The sequence below is a fragment of the Schistocerca serialis genome, chromosome 2 (assembly GCF_023864345.2).
Source record: "Schistocerca serialis cubense isolate TAMUIC-IGC-003099 chromosome 2, iqSchSeri2.2, whole genome shotgun sequence".
Taxonomy (NCBI): domain Eukaryota; kingdom Metazoa; phylum Arthropoda; class Insecta; order Orthoptera; family Acrididae; genus Schistocerca; species Schistocerca serialis.
Genome location: NC_064639.1, coordinates 323,272,468 through 323,298,226, shown reverse-complemented (window position 1 = coordinate 323,298,226; position 25,759 = coordinate 323,272,468). Strand labels below are relative to the sequence as shown.

At 41.8% G+C, this 25,759-nt stretch overlaps 1 protein-coding gene across 1 annotated transcript in view; it reads left to right on the top strand.

The window, feature by feature from the left end:
• LOC126457128 (mediator of RNA polymerase II transcription subunit 12) overlaps window positions 1-25,759 on the top strand; it is a 372,135-nt gene that overhangs the window by 89,468 nt on the left and 256,908 nt on the right. Inside the window, exons 13-14 of the mRNA XM_050093187.1 lie at window positions 2,083-2,178; window positions 2,266-2,418. Coding sequence (XP_049949144.1) covers window positions 2,083-2,178; window positions 2,266-2,418 — 249 coding nt within the window. The remainder of the gene's footprint in view (window positions 1-2,082; window positions 2,179-2,265; window positions 2,419-25,759) is intronic.

Here is a 25,759-nt window from a genome sequence, read left to right as displayed (position 1 = left end):
GAAATAATTGCAAGCTTCCTGGACAGTGGATTTTGAAACATTATCAAAAGTAGAATCCATGCACTTTGTTCTATATGCATATACTTGGTTTTATACATCTCTAAATTACACATATTGGTTTTACACTTGATTCCCAAGGTGTGTGTGTGTGTGTGTGTGTGTGTGTGTGTGTGTGTTGGGGTGATGTCATACAAATAAAAATGTGGGGTCAAATGCCAAGTCAGTTGTTAGTGTTCTATGTAATTTCTTTGTTGTGTTTAGTATATAATGTTGAAAATTGATGTTGCATAACAGTTATCTGTCCTGCCTGCTTTTTTAAAGTTTCTAATTAAACAAACATGTAAGATGAAAGCAAATAAAAATTAATTTAAGTATCCTGATAGCAAGTTCACTTCTTTCTACAAGTTATATAGTGCAGTGATACCTAACTAATTTGTTCTAATTGAGGAGAGTTCCAGAAATTTTGTTCTAAAATAGTTAGGTTTATGGAGCTATAATTAGAAATATAACCTCCAGCTTATTATGGTGATTAAACAAAAACAAGATGTACTGTGATGTTCTATGAAATACCGTACAGTATAATTTAAAAGCAACTAATGCAGTGGTACTACAATAATGAACAATCAGATTAAACAAATGACAGTTACAATACAAATTCTATGATTACATTAAAGAAGCCTCACATATACACTGTTACACATATGCATTACAGTACTTATTCAAAAATTAATGTATACACTCTACTGGAAATTTATATGCTACATTGACTGTAGAATGGTGTGTACTTTACCAGTTATCTGCTGCTGTCATCTTGAAGTTATTTGCTGCTGTCATCTTGATCTACAATGATACAGTCCACAACAGCCGAGGAGGCACTGTTATCTGATGCTGAAGCTCTGGCAATATTTTCATCATTAATCTCTGTTGATAATGGCATAAAGAAGGAACTTATTTGTGGCTGAGACTCTGTTGTGTACTGTTCTTTTATCACTTCTTGTCATATGTCATTTCATGTAAGCTAATACCTTCGATAATTTGGATTAATGTCAGTAAAGGTGATATGTGTGTCAAAACAGAAACTTCCCTCTTCTAAAACAGTTTTTACTTATGTATGAAATACAATGCCCATTCTTTGACTTTCTCCCTTATGCTTTTGTGTTAGATAATTTGCACCAATTACAAAATCTGTGCATCCATCTACAAATACTCATAGCATTTTTGGGCTAAATCTGAGGAACTACTGCAGGAATTTTGATACAGTTTTTGCTAATATGTAGAGTGATTTATGAGGAAGCTTCACTGCTTCCAGCAGCAGCACTAGTTCTCAACTCAGTCTCAGATGCTACTGTCACATTTGTGTGACCTGTTGTTGTTTTCCATTTGGGGTTTGTACATTTTGTGTTGTCCATGCAGCTTCATGGATGAAGTCAATGTTGTTCAGTACAGTCATGAAGTGACACCTAATTGAAAGACTTGCACTAGGCCATTGACCCACACAAAACTGTTATTACCAGAGGCTGTACAAATCTTCTTCTGGTAGATATTTTACAAATTAAAGTCTGCTGCTGTGTTTTTTGGTTTATATTTGAAGGTTAATCCCAGGAATTACTGTAGGGATTTTAATACTGTTTTTACTATTATGTAGACCGATTTAAGGTGGACCAGGTGGACGATAGCCTGCAGCTTCCATCATTGTCATGAGATGTCACTTTGAACACCAATTAAATACAGAACATACAACATTTGTGCCTCCTGAGAATTTTCCTGGTGTGTGTTGTGTTATTTGAAAGAGATATTCAGTTGCCTAACGTTCTTGCCTGAAATTCAATCATAATTCTATACAGTGCCCTGTAAATAAAGTTACCACCATCCGAAACAAGTTATGCAGCCGTAAGTACTTAGTGCTATCAGTGCGAAGCCAGGGCAGATTTGTAGTTGGTGTAGAATAATTACTGTAACTTAGATGTGAATTACTTGGCTGAAGGCATTGCTAGAGAAGATATTTTAAGTTTTAGTAAGTCTTAGTATTTGCATTTTATTATTGTTTAATTACTCATAGTTATTAAGAGTTTTTTGCTGTAGGACCACGGTCGCAATACTGATTATGATGACAGGAAGATAGATGATGAACTGGATAAGCTGTTGCAGCACATAAAAGAAGAGCAGCAGAATTCTTTGGTAATAATTAAATTCTTGTATGATGCCTTTATCACTTCTTTTAAGTAGCTAATTTAATAAAACTGATTTAAAATTATTTACTTACAGGATGCACCAGATTCGCCGAAAGATGATGGAGTTCCTCACCTTGTAGTGCCTCCACCTATGTCATCCGTAACTCATACAGAAGCTACTGATGTGGGTGGTATAGAATCTCAATCTCGTCATCTTTTGTATACTACTCACTTTCCTCTACCTCAGGTAATATCTGTGTTTCAATATATTTACAATCTGCATTTGTTGACAATCTATGTTGGTATACTTCGTAAAATTTGTGCATGAATTCAATATGAGAATGTGTTACTTTAGAGTATAACCTTTTATAAAATCTGGCAATTTATATTTAACCTCTTCATTGATGTTTTGTCCCCACACAAGAGTTAAAATTTACCACCAGTTTAGTTGAAGAAATTTATTTATTTATTTATTTATTATCTTTTTTTGCATATAGTCACCAACTGATGACTGTTGCAAATGCCATAGCATTTTTATACAATTTGTAATTCACATGTACAAGAAGCCGCTTACAGGTGATACACTTGGCAATATATGGTACAATACTTCATAATGCAACATACAGTTGTTACATAGTATAGGTATTTGAATTTACAGCATGTTGCTACAAAAATAATATCTATTACAATCACCTCAGAATAGTACATCGTATAGATAGAAGAGTTAGGCCTACATTTGCCTACATGCCGTTGGTGGGGAGGCTTGCGTGCCTCAGCGATACAGATGGCCGTACCGTAGGTGCAACCACAACGGAGGGGTATCTGTTGAGAGGCCAGACAAACATGTGGTTCCTGAAGAGGGGCAGCAGCCTTTTCAGTAGTTGCAGGGGTAACAGTCTGGATGATTGACTGATCTGGCCTTGTAACATTAACCAAAACGGCCTTGCTGTGCTGGTACTGCGAACGGCTGAAAGCAAGGGGAAACTACGGCCGTAATTTTTCCCGAGGACATGCAGCTTTACTGTATGATTAAATGATGATGGCGTCCTCTTGGGTAAAATATTCCGGAGGTAAAATAGTCCCCCATTCGGATCTCCGGGCGGGGACTACTCAAGAGGACGTCATTATCAGGAGAAAGAAAACTGGCATTCTACGGATCGGAGCGTGGAATGTCAGATCCCTTAATCGGGCAGGTAGGTTAGAAAATTTAAAAAGGGAAATGGATAGGTTAAAGTTAGATATAGTGGGAATTAGTGAAGTTCGGTGGCAGGAGGAACAAGACTTTTGGTCAGGTGATTACAGGGTTATAAATACAAAATCAAATAGGGGTAATGCAGGAGTAGGTTTAATAATGAATAAAAAAATAGGAGTGCGGGTTAGCTACTACAAACAGCATAGTGAACGCATTATTGGGGCCCAGATAGATACGAAGCCCATGCCTACTACAGTAGTACAAGTTTATATGCCAACTAGCTCTGCAGATCATGAAGAAATTGATGAAATGTATGACGAGATAAAAGAAATTATTCAGGTAGTGAAGGGAGACGAAAATTTAATAGTCATGGGTGACTGGAATTCGTCAGTAGGAAAAGGGAGAGAAGGAAACATAGTAGGTGAATATGGATTGGGGGGAAGAAATGAAAGAGGAAGCCATCTGGTAGAATTTTGCACAGAGCATAATTTAATCATAGCTAACACTTGGTTCAAGAATCATAAAAGAAGGTTGTATACCTGGAAGAATCCTGGAGATACTAAAAGGTATCAGATAGATTATATAATGGTAAGACAGAGATTTAGGAACCAGGTTTTAAGTTGTAAGACATTTCCTGGGGCAGATGTGGATTCTGACCACAATCTATTGGTTATGAGCTGCAGATTGAAACTGAAGAAACTGCAAAAAGGTGGGAATTTAAGGAGATGGGACCTGGATAAACTGAAAGAACCAGAGGTTGTAGAGAGTTTGAGGGAGAGTATAAGGGAACAATTGACAGGAATGGGGGAAAGAAATACAGTAGAAGAAGAATGGGTAGCTCTGAGGGATGAAGTAGTGAAGGCAGCAGAGGATCAAGTAGGTAAAAAGATGAGGGCTAATAGAAACCCTTGGGTAACAGAAGAAATATTGAATTTAATTGATGAAAGGAGAAAATATAAAAATGCAGTAAATGAAGCAGGCAAAAAGGAATACAAACGTCTCAAAAATGAGATTGACAGGAAGTGCAAAATGGCTAAGCAGGGATGGCTAGAGGACAAATGTAAAGATGTAGAGGCTTGTCTCACTAGGGGTAAGATAGATACTGCCTACAGGAAAATTAAAGAGACCTTTGGAGAGAAGAGAACCACTTGTATGAATATCAAGAACTCAGATGGCAACCCAGTTCTAAGCAAAGAAGGGAAGGCAGAAAGGTGGAAGGAGTATATAGAGGGTTTATACAAGGGCGATGTACTTGAGGACAATATTATGGAAATGGAAGAGGATGTAGATGAAGATGAAATGGGAGATATGATACTGCGTGAAGAGTTTGACAGAGCACTGAAAGACCTGAGTCGAAACAAGGCCCCGGGAGTAGACAACATTCCATTAGAACTACTGATGGCCTTGGGAGAGCCAGTCATGACAAAACTCTACCATCTGGTGAGCAAGATGTATGAGACAGGCGAAATACCCACAGACTTCAAGAAGAATATAATAATTCCAATCCCAAAGAAAGCAGGTGTTGACAGATGTGAAAATTACCGAACTATCAGTTTAATAAGTCACAGCTGCAAAATACTAACGCGAATTCTGTACAGACGAATGGAAAAACTGGTAGAAGCGGATCTCGGAGAAGATCAGTTTGGATTCCGTAGAAATGTTGGAACACGTGAGGCAATACTGACCCTACGACTTATCTTAGAAAAAAGGTTAAGAAAAGGCAAACCTACGTTTCTAGCATTTGTAGACTTAGAGAAAGCTTTTGACAACGTTAACTGGAATACTCTCTTTCAAATTCTGAAGGTGGCGGGGGTAAAATACAAGGAGCGAAAGGCTATTTACAATTTGTACAGAAACCAGATGGCAGTTATAAGAGTCGAGGGCCATGAAAGGGAAGCAGTGGTTGGGAAAGGAGTGAGACAGGGTTGTAGCCTCTCCCCGATGTTATTCAATCTGTATATTGAGCAAGCAGTAAAGGAAACAAAAGAAAAATTCGGAGTAGGTATTAAAATTCATGGAGAAGAAGTAAAAACTTTGAGGTTCGCCGATGACATTGTAATTCTGTCAGAGACAGCAAATGACTTGGAAGAGCAGTTGAACGGAATGGACAATGTCTTGAAAGGAGGATATAAGATGAGCATCAACAAAAGCAAAACAAGGATAATGGAATGTAGTCAAATTAAATCGGGTGATGCTGAGGGGATTAGATTAGGAAATGAGACACTTAAAGTAGTAAAGGAGTTTTGCTATTTAGGGAGTAAAATAACTGATGATGGTCGAAGTAGAGAGGATATAAAATGTAGACTGGCAATGGCAAGGAAATCGTTTCTGAAGAAGAGAAATTTGTTAACATCGAGTATAGATTTCAGTGTCAGGAAGTCGTTTCTGAAAGTATTTGTATGGAGTGTAGCCATGTATGGAAGTGAAACATGGACGATAACCAGTTTGGACAAGAAGAGAATAGAAGCTTTTGAAATGTGGTGCTACAGAAGAATGCTGAAGATAAGGTGGGTAGATCACGTAACTAATGAGGAGGTATTGAATAGGATTGGGGAGAAGAGAAGTTTGTGGCACAACTTGACTAGAAGAAGGGATCGGTTGGTAGGACATGTTTTGAGGCATCAAGGGATCACAAATTTAGCATTGGAGGGCAGCGTGGAGGGTAAAAATCGTAGAGGGAGACCAAGAGATCAATACACTAAGCAGATTCAGAAGGATGTAGGTTGCAGTAGGTACTGGGAGATGAAGAGGCTTGCGCGGGATAGAGTAGCATGGAGAGCTGCATCAAACCAGTCTGAGGACTGAAGACCACAACAACAACAACAACATTTTAATATCAGTATTCATTCAGTGAGTACAAACATTTGAGAGTTAAGAATGATTTTAATTCCCTTTTGAATATATTGAAAGGGGGATTGGGCATTATTCAGAAAGTTATTCTTTCCCCAGTGCTACTTGCCTTACAATGATTTTAGCTTCAGCTATTTGACACTAGAATCCTTTTTTTGTCCAGAATAAATTTCTTATGCCTTCCCATTCGGGCAAGTTCTACGGAAAACTGGCAATGCAATAAAAGAGGCCTTCAATCTCATAAGACATTTAAACCACATATGTAAATTCCTTTTTATGAAGTTTAGACTTTAGTAAGTCATGTCTCAGTTCATAGAAAAAACATCTGACTTAAAAAGTTAAGTTTTTGTTGATTTCATGTTCCACTAAATATTTACATACTTCCAACACTTTGTTTTCTGTAATTCTGCATGATCCATTTTATTGGTTGAGTGGAGAGTGATTTCATGGTTATTGTTAATATCTTGTTCATGTAGATTTACATACAGATGTTTGGACCATATGGTTGCAGTTCTGAAATTTTGGCTTCATTTCCATATGAATTGTGTTATCTTGAAATAATATGGATCAATATACATGTGGATCATTGGGTGGAGCAAATAGGTGTGGTTGGATGGTATATCTCTTAGGCTCAGCAAAAGAGAAGATACTACAAAGACTCATCTCACCATCTATCATCAGATGTTTTGGAATCTGAAAAATCTAATAAAAATGAAAAACTTTATACTTCCTGAGGGAAGAAACCGATGAATTAATCATTTATCAAGTGCAGAGGTACCCTTTCTTTCTTGCCTCCTCCTCCTCCTCCTCCTCCTACTACTACTACTACTGTTGCTGCTACAGTACCGTTCTTTCCTTTCCGTGCAGCCTTTATTGTGGACTCCACATGTGTAAGACCTTGATATTATGAAACCACAAGTACTGTTTAGCATCCTTTTGGTTACAGTATTTCATCTGAATGTCAGTTAAAAGGGTTTCACCAGCACAGCATGCGCCAAGACAGATTGAAAAGTTCTCGGCCTGATAGTGACCCAACAATTTATGCTTTCAAAGAAGTTTTGTTTTTCAACATAATCTTCTGTAATATCAATACATTTTATACAGCATTGTTCCTGTGTCATTATTCCCTCTCTGTATTATTCATCTGTAAGTGCTGCAAAGTATCCATCTACAGTGACAATGGTTTCTCGATTGGACCAAAAGTGCTGACCAGCGAGGAATGTCTTCAGTTTTGAGACTAGATGGAAGTCGTAGGGAGCCAAATCTACCGAATAAGGTGGATGTTCCAGCACTTTGTAGTGCAAATCCCTCAGTAGCACCATTGCCGAGAACCTTTTGTGGGCAGGTGCATTGTTCTGCTGGAAGACCATTCTTTTCTTCTTTAATCCAGGTCTACTTTCGCAGATGCTTGCATCCAGTTTTGTTAGAAGTTGAGAGCAGTATTCTCCAGTTACGGTTTTATCTTTTTCTTTTCCTTTTGCATCCCAAAACAGTGATGCCATCATCAGTCCCACCGAGGGCACTGTCCTTCCCTTCTTTGGAGCTGAAGAACTGACTTCTGTCCTCTGAATAAACTTCTGTTTGGATTCAGGTGTATAGTGGTGAAACCATGTTTCGTCCACTGCCACATATCAATGCAAAAAGTCACTTATGTTTTTTCTTGATGTGCACTAAGCTCTTTTTGAAAAAGTGTTATGTGAATGTGTTTGTCATCCACAGTTGGCGCACATGGCACACATCTTGGGCAAAGCTTTCTCATGTTCAGTTCCTGGTGCAAGATGTGACCAACACGTTCCTTTAATAACCCTAGAGCATTAGCAATTTCAAGCACTTGTTGGGGGTCCTTCATGTATATCTTCTTGGAGACTGTGTTTAAACTCAACTCCCTATTTTTCAGGTGGAAATTGAAGGTGAAGAGCCACCAAACACATGTACAAGCTGCAAATGAATTTTGGTCGGTGTTAAATCTTCTTTCAGGAAGAATTTAATCATTGCACAATACTCAGTTTTTTCCATTTTCGACACCACACATGCCACAACTGCTTCAAATGACTGGCTAACATTTATACCAACTTAAGGGGGAAAAAAGGCAGGCAATTAGTGTGCGATATCTGGGCAAGGCCAAGAAACTTTTCAGACAGCTCTTGTGTATAGGTCCACTCACAATATCACCTGTGAGCAGCTAGTTTGTTGCTGTACCAACACACACAGCTTCCATTTGACTGTGTGCCGCTCTTGCACAGAGCACATCATCTACTGACACACATTTACATTGGCATTTACATCAAAACCTGGTTCTTCGGTATTAGCTCATATCAGAGGCCCACGTCCACCATGGTAACACTTCTAGTTTAAATTTATTTTCTGTCCTTTGCTCATTTCTTTGCACTTTCCACAGTCTGTTTCTTCAAATATTGAATTAATTTCCAAATATTTTTATGGCTTAATAATTTGATATTCATATGAGTACCAATGTTCAGCATGTATTAACCTAATTGATTTATATGATTAATGGAAAATCTCATATAAAGATGTGAAACAAACACTAACAAAGAGATAGAGGGGCTGGCCAGTACTTACCTCAGCTCAGTACAGCTGATAGATACACAAAAAACAGAACCGAAAATTTACGTTCCTAGCTTTCGGAATAAATGTTCCTTCATCAGGGAGGAGAGAGGGGAAAGAAAGGGAAGAAGGGAAAGTGGATTTAGTTACTCACAACCCAGGTTATGAAGCAACAGGGAAAGGAAAAGGAAAACAGGGTGAGTAGCAAGGATGGAGGCATGGTTGTCAGAGGGAAGCCAAAGATATTCTACTGTAAGTACTGTGCCAGCTTCAAACCAAAGAGGATGCATACAGAAGTAAAGAGGTATATAGTATAAAGATAAACACAACTATGTAGGATGAAAAGATGCGTGAATGGCTAAAGAGGAAAGGGAAAGAGGAGAAGACTGAAGAGTAAATGGGAGTGAGGTTGTTTAACGTAGGTTCAGTCCAGGGGGATGGCAGGATGAAAGGATGTGTTGGAGTGCAAGTTCCCATCTCCGCAGTTCAGAGGGACTGGTGTTGGGTGGGAGAAGCCAAATGGCACATACGGTGTAGCAGGTTCCTAGGTCCCTAGAATTATGCTGGAGGGCATGCTCTGCTACTGGGTATTGGACATCTCCTAGGCGGACAGTTCGTCTGTGTCCGTTCATGCGCTCAGCCAGTTTAGTTGTTGTCATACCGATGTAAAAGGCTGTGCAGTGCAGGCATGTCAGCTGATAAATGACATGTGTAGTTTCACACGTGGCCCTGCCTTGAATTGTGTATGTTTTACCAGTAGCGGGGCTGGAGTAGGTGGTTGTGGGGGGATGCATGGGGCAGGTTTTGCAGCGGGGTCGGTTACAGGGGTAGGAACCGCTGGGTAGAGAAGGTAGTCTGGGAATATTGTAGGGTTTAACAAGGATGTTACGGAGGTTAGGGGGGTGACGAAAGGCAACTCTGGGTGGTGTGGGGAGAATTTTGTCAAGGGATGATCTCATTTCAGGGGTTGACTTGAGAAAGTCATATCCCTGGCGGAGTAATTTGTTGATGTATTCGAGGCCAGGATAATATTGGGTGACAAGGGGGATGCTTCTGTGTGGTCTGGGGGTAGGAACATTGTTGTTGGACGGGAAGGAATGTATTGCTCGGGAGATCTGTTTGTGGACAAGGTCTGCAGGATAGTTGCGGGAGAGGAAAGCACTGGTCAGGTTATTGGTGTAATTGTTGAGGGATTCATCACTGGAGTAGATACGTTTGCCACGAATACCTAGGCTGTAGGGAAGGAAGCGTTTGATGTGGAATGGATGGCAGCTATCAAAGTGAAGGTACTGTTGTTTGTTTGTGGGTTTGATATGGACAGAGGTGTGTGGATGTGAGCCTTAACAAGATGAAGGTCAACATCCAGGAAGGTGGCTTGGGTTTTGGAGAAGGACCAGGTGAAATTCAGATTCGAAAAGGAGTTGAGGTTATGGAGGAAATTGAGGAGTGTTTCTTCACCATGAGTCCAGACCCAAAGATGTGATCTATAAACCTATACCAGGGCAGGGGAAGCAGCTGTTGGGTCTTCAGGAAAGCCTCCTCCATGCGGTCCATGAAGAGGTTGGCATAGGACGGAGCCATCCTGGTTCCCATGGCCGTTCCCCTGATTTGTTTGTAGGTCTGGCCTTCAAAAGTGAAGTAATTATGGGTGAGGATGAAGTTGGTAAGTGTGATAAGGAACGAGGTTTTTGGAAGATCTTCGGGTGGGCATTGGGAGAGGTAGTGCTCAAGGGCAGAGAGACCATGGGTATGTGGGATGTTTGTGTAAAGGGATGTAGCATCTATGGTGACAAGAAAGGTTTCAGGTGGGAGAGGAGTGGGAATGGATTTGAGGCGTTCTAGGAAGTGGTTTGTGTCTTTGATGTAGGATGGGAGTCTGCGGGTGATAGGTTGGAGGTGTTGGTCTACCAGAGCTGAGATACTTTCTGTTGGGGCTTTGAAACCTGCTACAGTGGGACGGCCAGGATGGTTCTCTTTGTGGATTTTGGGTAATAGGTAGAAGGTAGGGGTACGTGGCTCTGGTGGAGTGAGTAAGTCTATGGAAGCCGTTGTGAGGCCATGTGAGGGACCTTGGATTTTTAGGATTTTCTGCAGCTCAGTCTGGATGGAGGGAATGGGATCCTGGGTAACAGCTTTGTAGGTTGAGGTGTCGGAGAGTTGACGCAGTCCTTCTGCCACATACTCCACACGGTCAAGTACCACAGTTGTGGAGCCTTTATCTGCCGGGAGGATGACAATAGAGCGGTCAGTTTTCAGCTCCTTAATGGCACGGGATTCAGCTGGGGTGATGTTGGGGGTTGTCGGGATGTTCGTCAAGAAGGACTGGGTGGCAACACTGGATGTGAGGAATTCCTGAAATGTCTGCAAGGGATGGTTTTGGGGGAGGGGAGGAGGATCCCTTTGAGAAGGCGGTCGGAACTGTTCTAGACAAGGTTCAACACTGGGTCTAGTAATTGGGGGCTGTGTTTGGGTAGTGAAGTGATATTTCCAGTTGAGGTTCCGGGTGAATGAGAGGAGATCTTTAACCAGGGTAGTGTGGTTGAATTTAGGCGTGGGGCTAAAGGTTAAGCCTTTTGATAGAACAGATGTCTCTGGAGGAGAGAGGGATCTGGATGAGAGGTTTAGAACTGAATTGGGACTGGTGATATGTGGCATTTGACTGTGGTTATAGTTGAGATTTGGTCTGTGTGGGGTATGTGCTGGGATGGGGAGATTGAGTAGGGTGGCTAGGCTAGGTTTGTTGGCTATGAGGGGGGTTTGTTGAAGGTTCTGTTGTGATTGGTGTTTGTGAGGGATAGGGAGAGGGACCCCACTTCTTAGGTGTTGCACTAGCACTGTGGATAGTTTTTTCAGGTGGTGTGTGGAATGGAACTCAAGTTTGCAGCTGACTTCTAGGATGATGTTCCTGAGTGTGTTCTCCAAGCAAGGGTTTGAGAGGTGGAGGACTTTGAAGAGAGATAGGAGCTGTTGGGAGTGGTGGTTACATGAAGTAGTGTAGAGGTTCAGGACAAGTTGGTTAAGGGCTAAGGATTGAAGGTTCTGGAAGTCCAGGAGAGACTGGTGGAAGGAGGAATTGCACCCAGAGATGGGAACTTTTAAAGTAAGTCCTTTAGGGCTAATTCCAAAGGTTAAACAGGACCGGAGGAAAAGTATGTGGGATTGCAGTTTGGCTACGGTGAATGCATGTTTCCAGAATGAATGTAAATAATGTGGTATAGGATTAGGGTACATAGTGGGTAACTGGTGGGTAGGGAAATTAAATAACTAAAGTTAAAATAGTAATCATAAGAAGGAATAAAACACGGAAGGAAAAGCGAGAAAGAAAGGAATTGTGTTGGTAATGTTCAATACCAAAGGAAGACCACTAAATAAGAAAAATGCGAAAAAACTTGACCAGACCAAGCAAGTTATGTCCAGATCAGGGGAAAAGAACACACATTGCTCATAAACAGAGATAGCGAGTGGCGAAAAAAAGATCGTGCGTGCCGCAAAAAAGATCGCACGTGCCGCAAAAAAGATCGCGGGTGGCGCAGAAATGTCCCAAAAAATTTTCCTGTGGCACAGAAAGATAGCCAATGGCACAAAAATATCACCAGCAACACGAAATCGACGGAAATAGATGATAATGGTAGGTGTGGAAGAGATTGTTGGCAGTGATTGTTGGCTGGAAAACAGCGAATAATGAACATTAAAACAATGGAATGTTAAATAAATAAATCAATAAATAAAAAAGAGAAGTGGATTATAAACGGAACAAGATAATAGGAGGAAAATGAAACTAGCACAGTTGGTGACGAAAATATTTATTTATGTATATATAAAACACTAAAGAAGAGGAAGTGTTTAGATGACAGATGTAAGTGATAGCTAACAAAAGGGACAAAACAATGAAGGCTGTGGACCATATAGGTGATCTAAATGATTAATGGAAAATCTCATATAAAGATGTGAAACAAACACTAACAAAGAGATAGAGGGGCTGGCCAGTACTTACCTCAGCTCAGTACAGCCGATAGATACACAAAAAACAGAACCGAAAATTTATGCTCCTAGCTTTCGGAATAAATGTTCCTTCATCAGGGAGGAGAGAGGGGAAAGAACGGGATGAAGGGAAAGTGGATTTAGTTACTCACAACCCAGGTTATGAAGCAACAGGGAAAGGAAAAGGAAAACAGGGAGGGTAGCAAGGATGGAGGCATGGTTGTCAGAGGGAAGCCAAAGATATTCTACTGTAAGTACTGTGCCAGCTTCAAACCAAAGAGGATGCATACAGAAGTAAAGAGGTATATAGTATAAAGATAAACACAACTATGTAGGATGAAAAGATGTGTGAATGACTAAAGAGGAAAGGGAAAGAGGAGAAGACTGAAGAGTAAATGGGAGTGAGGTTGTTTAACGTAGGTTCAGTCCAGGGGGATGGCGGGATGCAAGGATGTGTTGGAGTGCAAGTTCCCATCTCCGCAGTTCAGAGGGACTGGTGTTGGGTGGGAGAAGCCAAATGGCACATACGGTGTAGCAGGTTCCTAGGTCCCTAGAATTATGCTGGAGGGCATGCTCTGCTACTGGGTATTGGACATCTCCTAGGCGGACAGTTCGTCTGTGTCCGTTCATGCGCTCAGCCAGTTTAGTTGTTGTCATACCAATGTAAAAGGCTGTGCAGTGCAGGCATGTCAGCTGATAAATGACATGTGTAGTTTCACACGTGGCCCTGCCTTGAAATGTGTATGTTTTACCAGTAGCGGGGCTGGAGTAGGTGGTTGTGGGGGGATGCATGGGGCAGGTTTTGCAGCGGGGTCAGTTACAGGGGTAGGAACCGCTGGGTAGAGAAGGTAGTCTGGGAATATTGTAGGGTTTAACAAGGATGTTGCGGAGGTTAGAGGGGCGACGAAAGGCAACTCTGGGTGGTGTGGGGAGAATTTTGTCAATGGATGATATCATTTCAGGGGTTGACTTGAGAAAGTCATATCCCTGGCGGAGTAATTTGTTGATGTATTCGAGGCCAGGATAATATTGTGTGACAACAGAACCTTCAACAAACCCCCCTCATAGCCAACAAACCTAGCCTAGCCACCCTACTCAATCTCCCCATCCCAGCACATACCCCACACAGACCAAATCTCAACTATAACCACAGTCAAATGCCACATATCATCAGTCCCAGTTCAGTTCTAAACCTCTCATCCAGATCCCTCTCTCCTCCAGAGACATCTGTTCTATCAAAAGGCTTAACCTTTAGCCCCACGGCTAAATTCAACCACACTGCCCTGGTTAAAGATCTCCTCTCATTCACCCGGAACCTCAACTGGAAATATCACTTCACTACCCAAACACAGCCCCCAATTACTAGACCCAGTGTTGAACCTTGTCTAGAACAGTTCCGACCGCCTTCTCAAAGGGATCCTCCTCCCCTCCCCCAAAACCATCCCTTGCAGACACTTCAGGAATTCCTCACATCCAGTGTTGCCTCCCAGTCCTTCTTGAAGAACATCCCGACAACCCCCAACATCACCCCAGCTGAATCCCGTGCCATTAAGGAGCTGAAAACAGACTGCTCTATTGTCATCCTCCTGGCAGATAAAGGCTCCACAACTGTGGTACTTGACCTTGTGGAGTATGTGGCAGAAGGACTGCGTCAACTCTCCGACACCTCAACCTACAAAGCTGTTACCCAGGATCCCATTCCCTCCATCCAGACTGAGCTGCAGAAAATCCTAAAAATCCAAGGTCCCTCACAAGGCCTCACAACGGCTTCCATAGACTTACTCACTCCACCAGAGCCACGTACCCCTACCTTCTACCTATTACCCAAAATCCACAAAGAGAACCATCCTGCCTGTCCCATTGTAGCAGGCTTCAAAGCCCCAACAGAACGTATCTCAGCTGTGGTAGACCAACACCTCCAACCTATCACCTGCAGACTCCCATCCTACATCAAAAACACAAACCACTTCCTAGAACGCCTCAAATCCATTCCCACTCCTCTCCCACTTGAAACCTTTCTTGTCACCATAGATGCTACATCCCTTTACACAAACATCCCACATACCCATGGTCTCTCTGTCCTTGAGGACTACCTCTCCCAATGCCCACCCGAAGATCTTCCAAAAACCTCGTTCCTTATCACACTTACCAACTTCATCCTCACCCATAATTACTTCACTTTTGAAGGCCAGACCTACAAACAAATCAGGGGAACGGCCATGGGAACCAGGATGGCTCCGTCCTATGCCAACCTCTTCATGGACCGCATGGAGGAGGCTTTCCTGATGACCCAACAGCTGCTTCCCCTGCCCTGGTATAGGTTTATAGATGACATCTTTGTGGTCTGGACTCATGGTGAAGAAACACTCCTCAATTTCCTCCATAACCTCAACTCCTTTTCGAATCTGAATTTCACCTGGTCCTTCTCCAAAACCCAAGCCACCTTCCTGGATGTTGACCTCCATCTTGTTGAAGCTCACATCCACACACCTCTGTCCATATCAAACCCACAAACAAACAACAGTACCTTCACTTTGATAGCTGCCATCCATTCCACATCAAACGCTCCCTTCCCTACAGCCTAGGTATTCGTGGCAAACGTATCTGCTCCAGTGATGAATCCCTCAACAATTACACCAATAACCTGACCAGTGCTTTCCTCTCCCGCAACTATCCTGCAGACCTTGTCCACAAACAGATCTCCCGAGCAATACATTCCTCCCCGTCCAACAACAATGTTCCTACCCCCAGACCACACAGAAGCATCCCCCTTGTCACCCAATATTATCCTGGCCTCAAATATATCAACAAATTACTCCGCCAGGGATATGACTTTCTCAAGTCAACCCCTGAAATGAGATCATCCCTTGACAAAATTCTCCCCACACCACCCAGAGTTGCCTTTCGTCGCCCCCCTAACTTCCGTAACATCCTTGTTGAACCCTACAATATTCCCAGACTACCTTCTCTACCCAGCGGTTCCTACCCCTGTAACCGACCCCGCTGCAAAACCTGCCCCATGCATCCCCCCACAACCACCTACTCCAGCCCCGCTACTGGTAAAACATACACAATTCAAGGCAGGGCCACGTGTGAAACTACACATGTCATTTATCAACTGACATGCCTGCACTGCACAGCCTTTTACATCGGTATGACAACAACTAAACTGGCTGAGCGCATGAACGGACACAGGCGAACTGTCTGCCTAGGAGGTGTCCAATACGCAGTAGCAGAGCATGCCCTCGAGCATAATTCTAGGGACCTAGGAACCTGCTACACCGTATGTGCCATTTGGCTTCTCCCACCCAACACCAGTCCCTCTGAACTGCGGAGATGGGAACTTGTACTCCAACACATCCTTTCATCCCGCCATCCCCCTGGACTGAACCTACGTTAAACAACCTCACTCCCATTTACTCTTCAGTCTTCTCCTCTTTCCCTTTCCTCTTTAGTCATTCACGCATCTTTTCATCCTACATAGTTGTGTTTATCTTTATACTATATACCTCTTTACTTCTGTATGCATCCTCTTTGGTTTGAAGCTGGCACAGTACTTACAGTAGAATATCTTTGGCTTCCCTCTGACAACCATGCCTCCATCCTTGCTACCCTCCCTGTTTTCCTTTTCCTTTCCCTGTTGCTTCATAACCTGGGTTGTGAGTAACTAAATCCACTTTCCCTTCTTCCCTTTCTTTCCCCTCTCTCCTCCTTGATGAAGGAACATTTATTCCGAAAGCTAGGAACGTAAATTTTCAGTTCTGTCTTTTGTGTATCTGTCTGCTGTACTGAGCTGAGGTAAGTACTGGCCAGCCCCTCTATCTCTTTGTTAGTGTTTGTTTCACTTAATTGATTTATATCACATGAGCATAATACGGTTTTCTTAGACAACTCTCTCTACACTATCATGATCGCAGATCAACCTACACCTACAACAAAAATCCCGTGTTTAAAAGATCATAATACGAATTGAAAATTTCCTTAAAATTTTTTCTAAAACCTTCAGTGCATATGTTCAAAGTGAACACTGTTCTCTGTTGGTTAAACCATTTACACGGACATTGACAATTCAGAGGGCATTTACTGTCGTTTATACCCTTGTCATACCAGGACCCCTTGTATCAAGCTTCCTTTACTGATTAAAAGGACTTCTAACCCAGTGGATAAAGATTTTAATTGTAAAAATATTCAATACACTGTAGATTAGTTTTGAAGTCTGATCAAATTGTCTTGTTCAAGTTAGAATTCGTCACAGTCCTTCTGTTCCATGAACCTGTCATGTGTACTGCACTGAGGTGATAAAATTCAAAGGATACCTCCTAATATCATGTTGGATCTCCTTTCGCCTGGTTTAGTGCAGCAACTTGACTTGGCATGGACTGGACAGGCCATTGGAAGTGCCCTGGTGAAATATTAAGCCACGCTAACTAGCCATCCATAATTATGAATATGTTGATGGTGCAGGATTTTGTGCACAAACTAACTTCTTGATTATGTCCCATAAATGTTCGATGGTATTCATGTTGGACAGCTACCTGACTTTCCACAAACCAGAACCAGTTGACCTGCTTCCATAGTAAAATATGTAAGGAATGCTTTCAGTTGTGTCTTTGTCTTATGCACCTGAAAAAATTTTATTGCACTGATTTTACTTCCATCTGGTAATATTCCTTGTGGTATCACAATATGTCCCAATTTTTTTTAATTTTTTGTCATTAAATCAGTAAAGCAGAAAGGTGGAAGGAGTATATAGAGGGTCTATACAAGGGCCATGTTCTTGAGGACAATATTATGGAAATGGAAGAGGAGGTAGAAGAAGATGAAATCGGAGATATGATACTGTGTGAAGAGTTTGACAGAGCACTGAAAGACCTAAGTCGAAACAAGGCCCCAAGAGTAGACAACATTCCATTAGAACTACTGACAGCCTTGGGAGAGCCAGTCCTGACAAAACTCTACCATCTGGTGAGCAAGATGTATGAGACAGGCAAAATACCCCCAGACTTCAAGAAGAATATAATAATTCCAATCCCAAAGAAAACAGGTGCTGACAGATGTGAAAACTACCGAACTATCAGTTTAATAAGTCGCGGCTGCAAAATACTAACATGAATTCTTTACAGATGGATTGGAAAACTGGTAGAAGCAGACCTCGGGGAAGATCAGTTTGGATTCCGTAGAAATGTTGGAACACGTGAGGCAATACTGACCCTACGACTTATCTTAGAGAATAGATTAAGGAAAGGCAAGCCTATGTTTCTAGCATTTGTAGACTTAGAGAAAGCTTTTGACAATGTTGATTGGAATACTCTCTTTCAAATTCTGAAGGTGGCAGGGGTAAAATACAGCGAGTGAAAGGCTATTTACAATTTGTACAGAAACAAGATGGCAGTTATAAGAGTCGAGGGGCATGAAAGCAGTGGTTGGGAAGGGAGTGAGACAGGGTTGTAGCCTATCCCCGTTGTTATTCAATCTGTATATTGAGCAAGCAGTAAAGGAAACAAAAGAAAAATTTGGAGTAGGAATTAAAATCCATGGAGAAGAAATAAAAACTTTGAGGTTCGCCGATGACATTGTAATTCTTTCAGAGACAGCAAAGGACTTGGAAGAGCAGTTGAATGGAATGGACAGTGTCTTGAAAGGAGGATATAAGATGAACATCAACAAAAGCAAAACAAGGATAATGGAATGTAGTCGAGTTAAATCAGGTGATGCAGCAGGAATTAGATTAGGAAATAAGACGCTTAAAGTAGTAAATGAGTTTTGCTATTTGGGGTGCAAAATAACTCACGATGATCGAAGTAGAGAAGAAATAAAATGTAGACTGGCAATGGCGAGGAAAGCGTTTCTGAAGAAGAGAAATTTGTTAACATCGAGTATAAATTTAAGTGTCAGGAAGTCTTTTCTGAAATATTTGTATGGAGTGTAGCCATATATGGAAGTGAAACGTGGACAATAAATAGTTTAGACAAGAAGAAGAGTGCTGAAGATTATGAGGTATTGAACAGAATTGGGGAGAAGAGAAATTTGTGGCACAACTTGTCTAGAAGAAGGGATCAGTTGGTAGGATATATTCTGAGGCATCAAGGGATCACCAATTTAGTATTGGAGGGCAGCATGGAGGATAAAAATCATAGAGGGAGACCAAGAGATGAATGCACTAAACAGATTCAGAAGGATGTAGGTTGCAGTAGGTACTGGTAGATGAAGAAGCTTGCACAGGATAGAGTAGCATGGAGAGCTGCATCAAACCAGTCTCTGGACTGAAGACCACAACAACAACAAATTTTGATTTTTGTAGTTTTGCCATCACTCCATAATCTTGAAAGTTTTTGAAGATTTGACATATCAAATATTTTTCTCCTCCCACGTGGAAGTCACTATTAATAGATCATCAATGTATAAGGTAAGCCTGTGTAATAACTCCTGGCCAAGGACAGTATCTAGTGCAGCAGTAGAAACACCAACAATTACGTTCAAACAAACAGCAGAACTTTGAGTTGATAACTCCTTCCTACAAAAATGAAAGCCATATATTTGCATGAATCCTCATCAACTGGAACCGTCAATACAGTGTGCACAAGTCAATAGCAGTTAAATACTTCACGCTATGGACTCTCTGAATCTGCACTTCTGTGTTCTCTGAGCAAGTTTTCACTTGTACATAAATTTCGTTGATAGCCCTCACATCTGTTACCAGTCAAATACTACCACCTACTTTTGCCACTGCTAAATAACAGATTACAATACTGGCTCATCGAAGATTTTATCGTGTACCAGTTAAAATTCTTCTGATATCTTTAGTTACAACAGAGCTTTGAGCCCAAGGAATGGAGTGCGACAGATAGCAAAATGATTCATGTGGCTTTACGTTTAGATGACATGTATACACTTTGATTATACACAGTTTCTCTTCAAAAATGGTGATATAATTTAATAAAACACTTGGCGAGTCTCCTCACTGCTCTTCACTTGAATAAGTTGAATCCAACTTCTTTTGTTTTATTTGTTCTCTTAAATCACTGATATTTTCAACCTCCAGTTGCTGCAAGCATAGTTCAGAATTCTCTTTTGCTATGTATTATACTTGTGTGTGTTGGTAATATCTGCCTTGGCCAACCACAGTTTTAATCAGTTCCATGACTACCTCTGTGCCATCAATTATTAGCATACAAATACCTGTTGAGAGGTCAGTCACAGCTTGTCTCTCACAGAGAAAATCAGTTCCCATTATGCAGTCCATCACTAAGGAATTTGCCTTTGGAGAACATGCCTATTGTTGCTCAGTTTCCTAATTTTAAGAGGGAACATGCCCAGTGTTGCTTGATTTCCTAATTTTAACAGTAGGTGAACTTTCCATTTTATATTTCAGGACCTGGTGCCAACAGCTCCCAGTACACAACAGTTACTCAATTGCAAGATGCATATGTCAAGTTTCTCACAAATCCTACTATACAGTTCAGTCAATATTTTATTTGCTGCAGCTTCTATATCTATTATAATTGGAATGAGGATATCTCTACATAAGACCTGAGTGCTGACTGCCACACTGTCTTATGTGTATTCTTACATTGATTGTCATTACCATCCAAGTCTTCTCGTGTATTGAGTCCTTTATAATACCAGGTGAGTTGGATTTCTTTTATTTCACCCAAATCAACCTCACAGCCGGGACTGAATGCAGTTGAGTTTATTTTCCTCTTGTGATGTTGACAGTTGGTTCATATTGTCTGTCCCCATTCTCTCAACATTAATGTCATTCCATTCTTGATCACATTATAATCCCCTGATGTGTGCTGCCACTGTCTATTGCTGGCATGGTTTAAAATACTCTTGATTGAAACTTTTCATTATGTGGAAATGACTTGGCATCTTCGCCTATCAAGTCAGTTGAATGTAAAAGTGACAGAAGTTCTTTGATATTAGAGTCTGCTACATTTATTAACTTTTCCCCAATGGGAATAGGTTCTTTTGCTTTTAATATATGTACATCATCACACTGCAATAGTGGGTGGTCCCAGTATCTAGTTTTGTTCAACACTTCTCAAAGATTTTCTGTAAACTTCCTTGATGGGACTGGAAATTTTACAGATTAAACACTTCCTTTCTTAGTCTCTCTTGTATACCAGTCACCAATGTTTTGCTAAGAAAGCCTTTTCCAATTTATCATAAGTCTGGCAGCATTCACTTGTTTCAGTTGCCCATAAAGCTGCATTGTCCAGTAGAAAGCCAGTTGGAAATTCTGTCTCCTGAGCCTTGGACCATGACCTAGGTTTAACACCCTGAAATTCTTCTGTGAAGACAATTGGATGAAACATCCTTTTGTTAGGGTTGAAAATTTGAAATTGTCTATGCTTATCGAGGTTTTCTTCCATCATTAAACTCGTAAAGCATGGCACAGACTTCATATCACATGGCTTATCGTGCTATACAGAAGCTAGCACTTCGTGTTGTGCATGATGAATTTTACTTCATGTTGGATCCTGAACAAAGGTTTTTTCAGAACCCTGTATCACTGTTTTATTATCATTGATTACATCCTTCACATTACATAATTCCCTTTTTATTTCATTTAATTGTCTGTCTACTGCACTACACCATAGTGGCACATCATGTTTTAATTTTTCCGTTGGCTCTAGACTGTGACTAGCACTGCAAGAGGTACACTACGCCCCTCAGTTAAATCTAGAGAAATTTTGTTCATTGCTTCTTTGACCTTCGCATATGCCTTTGAAAACACCATTCCTCCTTGCCTGCAACCCAACAAGTAAATTCCTCGTTTAGCGATTTCCTGTTAGGCTCTTTCTGCTCATTCTGTAGCCTGTCTTGTTCAGCAGCCAAATTGTTGACTCTTTCCGATACCTCCTGAATGGTTCCCATTAAGTCAGACTATGCTTCTGTTACACTGCCTGCATAATCTGATAATGTCTGTACCCTTTCAGGTATGTCAGCATGTACTAACTTCAACACAGCTTTTTCGTTAGCTAGCTCTTTAGCCACCGTGTCATTTTTTGCTGGCAATTCTAAAAGCTTAGCCTGAATTACATCTTGTTTAGTAGCCATGTCATCCTGCTTTTTTGATAATTGCCTCCTGTGTTTTCTATAACTCTGATGCATCCTGTTTGTTGGCTGTGTCATCCTCTTTTTTTTTTTTTCAATAATTCTGATCCTTTGCTTCCCTTTTTTTAAATTCTAATGCCATTGCATCTTGTTTAGTGGCTGTGGCATCCTGTTTGTAAGCTCCCATAGTAGTTCTAACACTAGGGATGTGTAGACATTACCTTTTCCAGTTTGTAAATAATACTTCTAAGGGATGAGTAGGTTGTACTGTTTGCTGTACAGTCTTTTCCTCTACTATATGGACACATCCATAGTACCTGCACTTCTCTTCATAATGTTCATCTGAGCAAGCGTTCTTACCATCAGGCAAATTTAAAATTTTTCACAATTACTTTGTAACATTTCACTCTTCAAAAACATAATTCTACTTCTTCCTTCTATATATCAATTTTTAACAAGAAACAGTCTCACAATGCCTATTGTGATTGTTGAAATTGTGAGTCATCTAATTTCAAGCAAAATTAAAAAAAATATTCTCTCTCTGGTCAAAAAATTGCTTAACAGCTAATTAAAACTATCACACTAGATTGTGAGCAATTCTAATTAAAACTTGAAACCCAGCATCAGAAAAGTATAAATGTAAACTTGCCCACGCTGCTTTTTTTGTGAAACGATCTCATTGACTCTGCACACTAAAAGTTAAGTTCCCCTCCTTTAGGTTTCTCTCACCACTCAGCCTCAGTTATATCAGTACATGAAACAAAAAGTTACACAAATTTTGACTCCCTGACGGATGTAGTTGGAGCTTTACTGTAGTCCATACTTTGATCAACAAGGCACTGGCCAACTAGAATTGGAACTGCTGCTTCCAGGTGACATGGATGGTAAAGGTCTGTCAGTAACAACTTGCAAGAAATCGATTTCAATGAAGATATTGCAATCATAGGGCAAAATTCCACATGTCTTGAATGCTACCATGATGTTTGAAGGAGTAAGGCTTTTCAGATGAGTACTCTCTCAACTGGCAGCAATTTCATAGATCATGATTGGTTTTCCTGGGTGTTGCATTAACCAAACATAAATTGCAACATCATATGTAAGATTAAAAGGTTTAAACATTCTGACATCCAGTGGCTGAAGCCTGTTCATCGAATGTGAAGGAACAGCTAAGGTTGTGACGCCACTATGTTTTGCCTGGTTTCAGACATACTAGCAAGATGGCTCTCAGGGTTGTCATAAATTAATAAGAAGAATTTTCCTTTGAACTTGGTGATTGTTTTATGAATTGTTTCATTGCTTCATAAAAAGTTCCACATTCATCCAATTAGAGGTTGAAGCTAGACCCAGGCTTGCAGGAGGTGCTTCACTCATCGTGTGCTCTGTAAAACACAGTCTTGAAAAGACTAGGAGTGGTGGAACACTGTTCCTGCAGCACTCAATACACAGCAAGTTGTTACAAATGCCCCTTTTTCAGCACTTGTCACTTTTGGATACTTGCTTTATTCCTCATTCAGCAATTATCTTGCTATGTTCCTTCAGTTTTGTTGTTGTGCTGGTTTCATCCAGATTAAAGATCTATGTTTCATCAGCAAAACTGGGGCTTCTCTGAATAACTTCTTCTAGGTTACCAGAAAACATTTTTACATCGTAATTGTTGAATGCAATTGCCCTTGACAGTCTGCATCCTTCTGGCGTTATATTGACAGTGTTGGGTGCCGTTTAAGAAATCCCCGTATCCATTTTACTCAAGCACCTTTTTTGGCATTCCAGGTCTCGGGTATTTTCTAATTATTCTTTACAGCTGGTTCATAGGCTGGTTTTCTATGTTCTACAAATGGCAGCCCATAGAACATTTTTGTACATGTAATTAATTATGACACCAAGACTGATTCTCCTTCATCACTAAAGATTTGTCTGATACATTAATTAGGAGTCATGCAAGTTCTTCATGGGTGATTCCTTATATTTCTTTACATATTGTGCCAATGTCTGAAATGGCAGCTGTAATTCCTTCCCCACAGATCAAATACTACACTACAGATCAAATACTTACTACCAAGTCAACAGCTTGCCTCATACACCCAGATGTAAATGACCCTATCTGGATTTTCATTTTACAATACCTTGGTATAGTTCTAAAATGTTAAGTAAATCCAATCAAAACTATCAAACAATAGAAAATCTAGGGTGTGCGTGCAGTCGTGTTTGTGAGTTGCATTTGTGTGTGTGTGTGTGTGTGTGTGTGTGTGTGTGTGTGAGCGCGCGCGCGCATATGTGTACCTATTGATGACAAAGGCCATTGGCTGAAAGCTTTAAGAGTGAAAATCTTTTTGTTGTGCCTATCTGCAACTAGGCATCTGCGCTATATGGTGAGTAGCAACTTTCCTAAAATTCATAAGGAGCAATTTGAATTTTTCTCAGCATCAGCAGGAATTGCCATTTATTGTGCAATGCTTCCCTTACACAGGATAATGTATTGTGCAGTATATTGAGCATTTATCAGTATTAGTAAACTCTGCAAACTTCAATATACACTCCTGGAAATGGAAAAAAGAACACATTGACACCGGTGTGTCAGACCCGCCATACTTCCTCCGGACACTGTGAGAGGGCTGTACAAGCAATGATCACACGCACGGCACAGCGGACACACCAGGAACCGCGGTGTTGGCCGTCGAATGGCGCTAGCTGCGCAGCATTTGTGCACCGCCGCCGTCAGTGTCAGCCAGTTTGCCGTGGCATACGGAGCTCCATCGCAGTCTTTAACACTGGGAGCATGCCGCGACAGCGTGGACGTGAACCGTATGTGCAGTTGACGGACTTTGAGCGAGGGCGTATAGTGGGCATGCGGGAGGCCGGGTGGACGTACCGCCGAATTGCTCAACACGTGGGGCGTGAGGTCTCCACAGTACATCGATGTTGTCGCCAGTGGTCGGCGGAAGGTGCACGTGCCCGTCGACCTGGGACCGGACCGCAGCGACGCACGGATGCATGCCAAGACCGTAGGATCCTACGCAGTGCCGTAGGGGACTGCACCGCCACTTCCCAGCAAATTAGGGACACTGTTGCTCCTGGGGTATCGGCGAGGACTATTCGCAACCGTCTCCATGAAGCTGGGCTACGGTCCCGCACACCGTTAGGCCGTCTTCCGCTCACGCCCCAACATCGTGCAGCCCGCCTCCAGTGGTGTCGCGACAGGCGTGAATGGAGGGACGAATGGAGACGTGTCGTCTTCAGCGATGAGAGTCGCTTCTGCCTTGGTGCCAATGATGGTCGTATGCGTGTTTGGCGCCGTGCAGGTGAGCGCCACAATCAGGACTGCATACGACCGAGGCACACAGGGCCAACACCCGGCATCATGGTGTGGGGAGCGATCTGCTACACTGGCCGTACACCACTGGTGATCGTCGAGGGGACACTGAATAGTGCACGGTACATCCAAACCGTCGTCGAACCCATCGTTCTACCATTCCTAGACCGGCAAGGGAACTTGCTGTTCCAACAGGACAATGCACGTCCGCATGTATCCCGTGCCACCCAACGTGCTCTAGAAGGTGTAAGTCAGCTACCCTGGCCAGCAAGATCTCCGGATCTGTCCCCCATTGAGCATGTTTGGGACTGGATGAAGCGTCGTCTCACGCGGTCTGCACGTCCAGCACGATCGCTGGTCCAACTGAGGCGCCAGGTGGAAATGGCATGGCAAGCCGTTCCACAGGACTACATCCAGCATCTCTACGATCGTCTGCATGGGAGAATAGCAGCCTGCATTGCTGCGAAAGGTGGATATACACTGTACTAGTGCCGACATTGTGCATGCTCTGTTGCCTGTGTCTATGTGCCTGTGGGTCTGTCAGTGTGATCATGTGATGTATCTGACCCCAGGAATGTGTCAATAGAGTTTCCCCTTCCTGGGACAATGAATTCACGGTGTTCTTATTTC